We start from the raw sequence: 6406 nt of genomic DNA, 5'->3' as shown, positions 1-6406 counted from the left end.
GATCCCTGATGCCATATATTTAGTGTCCTCAGTTTGCCTCAGCTGACATCATAGGTCCCCTGGGTTAGGGGGATGTTCTATTTCTCACAGATGGTGCTCCTCTGTCCTCAAGATTGGTCCATGTCAGGTCAAGTTTATCCTTATTCTAACCCCTATGATTCCTGCTGAAGAATCATTCATGCAGTTAAGAAGGGGCTTATCCTAAAAATGCCAGTGCTAGAAAAAGTTCTTATTTTATTAATCAGGAAAGAAGGTATAAAGCTAAGAAGAGAGTGCCTTAAGTGATTAAAAATAGGAGAAAATCCAAAACAGATTTTATTTCAACTCTGGACTCATTGATGATTAAACTAGTATTTAATGTAGCTTTTTTTTTTTTTTTTTTAAAGATTTTATTTATTTATTTGACAGAGACAGCGAGAGCAGGAACACAAGCAGGGGGAGTGGGAGAGGGGGAAGCAGGCTTCCCGCTGAGCAGGGAGCCCGATGTGGGACTCGATCCCAGGACTCTGGGATCATGACCTGAGCCGAAGGCAGACGCTTAACGACTGAGCCACTCAGGCGCCCTTAATGTAGCTTCTTAATCAGGTCACATTAATGCAAATTCTTATTGCCCAAGCTTGCATTGCCATTTTGGGATGAGCAGTGGCTCAGATATATGTTTAGAGGCAGAGGAAGCATATGCATGATTCAAAGGCCCACTGGTAGAGGTTAAAGAAGTTTAATTACTTAATCTGTCCTGATGTGTACTACTGGAGTTCAAAATCTGAGCACAGATTGCAAAAGCATTACAGAATTACAGTTACTATTGCTCCTGGTGATACTCAGTCACTAGGATAATTAGTGTCAACAATGGTGACTGTGTAAGAAAGTATCTTCTATGCCATTCCACCAGTAAATGGAGATTTTCAGAATCAGACAAGGAAGTCTGATGAGCACCTCAGGAAAGACCTGTTTGAATGATCAGTGGCCAGTGTGTGAGTCAGTGTGGACCTATTCAGCCCTCTCCATTCCACTTCTATACTTGTTCTGCCCACAAGTCTCTGCAGAGGGAACGCCAGGTAAGCTAATACTGGGGCTTGAGGTGTCTAGGAAACCTTTACTAGAAACTAGGGCATCCTCTGGCATTGTCAGCTTATTTCCTCATCTCTTTAGTCACGGGGTGATATTCAGTCAGTCCATGAAGAAAGTTGCCAGAGAAGGCAGAAGAAAAAGTCACGAGAGGGCTACAAATCAGAATGGGAAATTATCAGGAAATTTGCCTAAGAGAGGAAGAGAGACATGAATCAGGTGATGGAAAAGCTTACACTATGGAGCCTTACAGAGAAAGCTGGAAACTGAGGAGGAAGGAGATAGATAGGGGAGAGTATGGACACCTAAGTAAAAGCAAAATATGGGTGTTTTGACTGGGTTGGAATGATTGGAGGGAGCATGGAGAAAGTTGGGCTCTTAGTCCACAAGAGGCTAAGTTTGCAATAGCAATAGGAGGTGGTGGCCCAAAAAGATAATCCTAGGCTGCATTAATATGGAGAGAGAGAATAATAAATGGGACCTCTTTCTTACTGGTTAAATTATACTCTGAAGAACACACTGAGTTCTGAGTTATCTGCTTTACAATTTAAGTAGATAATCTGGAATGCATGAAAATCTAGGGAAATGTTCAGGAGGAAAAACACAAAGAGGGATGGTGTGGATATTCTAGGGATCAATTTGGACTATTATTGAGTTGGGCTTCACCATGGAGACCAAGCTATCATTATGATCAGTATTCACATAAGAATTAGATAAAGGGCTGACTGGAAAATCTGGCGGATTAAATGTTATAATCCTAGTTTTATCATTCTGATTTGAAGGCTCTCAGGTCTACGCAGGACGTATCTCTTATTTGTGTTCAGGTATATAAATATGGTGGCTTTGTTATGTGTCCACTTGGCACCTTTACACAACTCTTTAAACCATATTTAATCTCCAGATAAAGGCAATACCAAGTTACTCTTCCACCTAACATGATACACCTATCCCATGTACAACCAAAAACATATTAACCTTTTCCTAAGAAGAGGATATAAAACACACCAAGCATTTCCCCATAAGAGGACACAAAATTCCATTTTTACCTTTATATGAAATTCATTCTACTATCTCATTTATACTACTCCTTTTATATCCTATAATTTAAATACTGAGATTGAAGTTAACTATATTAATATATCTGATGTTAGAAAAAGGAATGACCAAGGGGAAGAAAACCAAAACATATGGGTAATATAACATATACAAAATGTTCATATCAAAATAAGGAAGAAATGCCTATAACTATTACACTTTTTGTTTCTGCAGCTGCTCTCATGGTCATGGCAGGTGTTTATAACTGTCTTCTTTTACTTTTCATTCCATATTCCCTTTGTCCACAGTTGGTCCTGGTTCCTTGACTGTGGAGTGACCCAAACCTTCATTCCTGAAGAATCTGGGCCATTAGCAGTCCTGTCTGAATTGGGTTGTTGTAGCTTTCCACTGACTTTTATCACAGGACATTTGAGTCCAGAGAGGTACCCTAGAAAATATCCTGCATTCCTGACATGCTCATCCTTATCGCCATGGTATAGTAGCAACTCAGTTTCTCCTTACCAGTCAGGATCAATCACACCAAACCAGCAGAATAACCTCCTTTTCTTGTTGATTCAGTGATATGAGGAGCCCAAAGTGGCAGGGTGGCAGTCTCAACTCTCAGTAAATGGAATCATTGTTGTGTTACCTGGTGGAAGAACTCCCTTTGGGCCTAAGACCTCTAAACCAGCAAAGGCTAAAAATGCAGGGACAGGAAGCAAAAATTTTGCTGGTGGATCATAGTTATTATAGTGAGAGGACTCACTCCCATTTCCACCCCTTGATTCCTGGTCCTGTGAACCCTTGTGATGGGAGAAACAGCACCATAGCTACAGATTTAGAGCATATAGCACATTCTGGAAGACATTGCTCCAGCAATGGGGGGTATTGTCAACCAGCTGTTGCTGTAACTGAGTCTTCAAAAGGCCGTTCTACCGTTCTATCAAGCCAGTTGTTTCAGGATGATGGAGAATGTGGTCAGACTATTAGATTCCATGAGCATGGGCCCAATCCCACACTTCATGTATTGTGAAATAAGTTCTAGTCAGAAGCAATGCTTCTTGGAATACCATTATGCTGAATAAAGCATTCTGTAAGTCCATAGATGGCAGCCGTGGCAGTAGCACTGTAGGAAAGGAAAGCAAAACCATATCCAAAGTAAGTGTCTATTCCAGTAAGAACAAAGTAATGTCTCTCCCACAATGGAAGCAGTCCATCATAACCAGTCTGCCACCAAGTAGTTGGCTGATTCCCCTGGTGAATGCTGCCATATCAGGGACTCTGTGTTGGTCTCTGTTGTTGGCTGACTGGGCACCCAGTTGGCTGTAGCTAGACTGGTCTTGTTGAGTGGAGGTCCATGTTGCTGAGCTCATGTGTAGCCTCCATCCCTGCTGCTCTGGCCACTTTGCTTGTGAGTCCATTGGCATGAACAGGAGTGACTGAAAGAGTGCTAGCTGATGTCCACAGAATGGGTTGGCACTTAGATAGGATGACTTACTTTGTGTAATGGGTATTGTTTTATATGAATATTATATTTTATACAAATATGTATATGATCATATTTTCTATGAATATTATATGAATATTTTGCATATTTTTGGTTGTATGCAGGATAGTTATGTTAGGCAGAAGGATGACACTGTTGTGTTTGTTGGCTTAAGGAGATGTGTATGAATGTCAAACCAACAGGGGATGGGCTCTGGTGGTCTTGTAATGTGTCAGCTTGGCTAGAGTGAACTACATTTCTCAGAATTTCCATTTTTGTGCATTTCTGGAGAAAGTAGGCCATAGGAGAGATTCCAAGGGAGATTAAGAGGGCAGAAGGGAAGCAGCCATTTTGTAGTTTACATATGTTGTTGCTGATCTGCTGACTTATCTCATTGGTGTGAAGTAGCAACTGGGCCTGCGGTTGCTCTACTTCCCCCCTGGATCCTCCTTTAGCTTCTCTGACTTCTGGGCCAGGTGTGCGTGGTTAGCTTCACTAGGAAGGACCCCAGTTTCTGCAAAATAACCATACCACCAATTCCAGAGTCAACAAGAACTAACATGGGTTTCAGTCTGCCTTTGTGGGGTTATTATAGCTCATGCTTGTGGGTTCCAGCCTGCCCATGATCTAACGCACTTTATATCCATTTTCCCTTCCTTACCACTTGCCCTATGGACTTCAAGTTCCACTATCAGACACAAAGGTGAGAGCCTTATATAGACTGCTTAACCAGCCTTCACAATTGTGTAAGGCCAAATTTCTGAACAATCCATTAAGTGTATATGGTATATACATTTGTACTTATAAAATTATACACATATATACTTATAAAATAGTGTATATCTAATATATATAAAATTTAGTATATATATATATATATATATATATATATATATATATGTATTTCTTCCTTAATGAGGAGAGACTCTTGTTTTGAAGTTTGGCACTTAATAGAATCTAGATATTCTGGAATTTCAGAGTTATGTTTGTGCAGAGAGATTTGAAGATCTTTTTTTTTTAAGTTATTTCAATAATTAGCGCTGTTGAAGAATCAGAAATAGAAAAAAACTCTCTTCACAAATTCTTTGGTAGATCAAAAGGTACTTACTGTCAGGTGTGCCAAACTCCGTTTTTTCTGAAATCACACTTCATCTCTACTTCCTCTTTCCCCAGACACTGAGAAAGGGGAGATGTGGCAGAGGAATCAGACCTCTCTGGCAGACTTCATCCTTGAAGGCCTCTTTGATGACTCTCTCATCCACCTTTTCCTTTTCTCCTTAACCATAGTGGTCTTCCTTATTGCAGTGAGTGGCAACACGCTCACTATTCTCCTCATCTGTGCTGATGCCCAGCTTCATACACCCACGTACTTCCTGCTCAGCCGGCTCTCCCTCATGGATCTGATGCATGTCTCCACAACCATCCCGAAGATGGCTACCAACTACCTATCTGGCAAGAAGACCATCTCCTTTGTGGGCTGTGCCACCCAGCACTTCCTCTATTTGTCTCTGGGTGGTGCTGAGTGTCTTCTCTTAGCTCTCATGTCCTACGACCGCTATGTTGCCATTTGTCATCCACTTCGTTATACTGTTCTCATGAACAGAAAGGTGGGACTGATGATGGCTGTCATGTTGTGGTTGGGAGCATCCACAAACTCTCTAATTCACACAGTGATCTTGATGCACTTCCCTTTCTGTGGGTCTCGAAAAATCCACCACTTCTACTGTGAGTTTCCAGCTGTTGTGAAGTTGGTGTGTGGAGACATCACTGTTTATGAGACCACAGTGTACATCAGCAGCGTCCTACTTCTCCTCCTCCCCATTTTCCTGGTTTCTACATCCTATGCCTTTATCCTCCAAAGTGTCATTCAGATGCGTTCAGCTGGGAGTAAGAGAAATGCCTCTGCTACTGGTAGCTCTCACCTCATTGTGGTTTCCTTCTGGTTTGGTGCCTGCATCTTCTCATATATGAGGCCCAGGTCCCAGCACACTGCATTGCAAGATAAAGTTGGTTCTGTGTTCTATAGCATCATTACACCCACGCTGAATCCTTTGATTTATACTCTACAGAATAAGGATGTAGCTAAGGCTCTGAGAAGAGTGCTGGGGAGAGATCTTCTCACTCAGCAATTGCTGTTGCCCTGAATATAAGAGTGGAATGGGATAAGCTCCTTAAGGTGATCAGCATAAACCTCTAAGACTTTTCAAGGGTCCAGATCCCTGATGACTACTGCAAAAATGAAGTAGTTAACACACAATGCCAGTATTCTAACTTGCTCTCAGGCACCTGAGTACTGTAGAATATTATCTTAGTCCATTTGGGCTGCTATAACAAAAATACCATGGACTAGGTGGCTTAAACAACAAACATTTTATTTTCTCACAGTTCTGGAGGCTGAAAAGTCCAAGACCAATCCTTGAAATTGCTAGACACTCTCTCATTTCCTTTTGATTTCTTTAAAAATGTAACCCTGCCAAAACATGCTTCCCTAAGTGAAATAAGTCAGGTAGAGAAAGACAAATACCATATGATTTCACTCATATGTGGAATTTAAGAAACAAAACAGATGAACATATGGGAGGGGGGAAATAAATAGAAGGAAACAAATCATAAGAGACTTAACGATAGAGAACAAACTCAGGGTTGATGGAGGGTAGTGGGTGGGGATGGGCTAGATGGGTGATGGGCATTAAGGAGGGCACTTGTTGTAATGAGCACCAGGTGTTGTATAAGTGATGAATCACTGAATTCTACTCCTGAAACTAATATTGCACTGTATACTAACTAGAATTTAAATAAAAATTTGAAAAAAGAAAA

The 6406-nt window shown here is 41.1% G+C and overlaps 1 protein-coding gene across 1 annotated transcript; it reads left to right on the top strand.

Annotated features, from left to right (window-relative positions):
- The first annotated feature begins 4638 nt into the window (after positions 1-4638).
- On the top strand, positions 4639-6080 carry LOC116648877 (olfactory receptor 2AE1). Its single transcript, XM_032431211.1, has one exon. It carries the CDS (start codon positions 4780-4782, stop codon positions 5731-5733), a length of 954 nt encoding a protein of 317 aa, XP_032287102.1. The 5' UTR covers positions 4639-4779; the 3' UTR covers positions 5734-6080.
- The last annotated feature ends 326 nt before the right edge of the window (positions 6081-6406 follow it).

Source organism: Phoca vitulina, unplaced genomic scaffold (genome assembly GCF_004348235.1).
Source record: "Phoca vitulina isolate PV1807 unplaced genomic scaffold, GSC_HSeal_1.0 scaffold45, whole genome shotgun sequence".
Taxonomy (NCBI): domain Eukaryota; kingdom Metazoa; phylum Chordata; class Mammalia; order Carnivora; family Phocidae; genus Phoca; species Phoca vitulina.
Note: the sequence above shows the minus strand (reverse complement) of the source record. Positions and strands in the feature narration are given on the sequence as shown.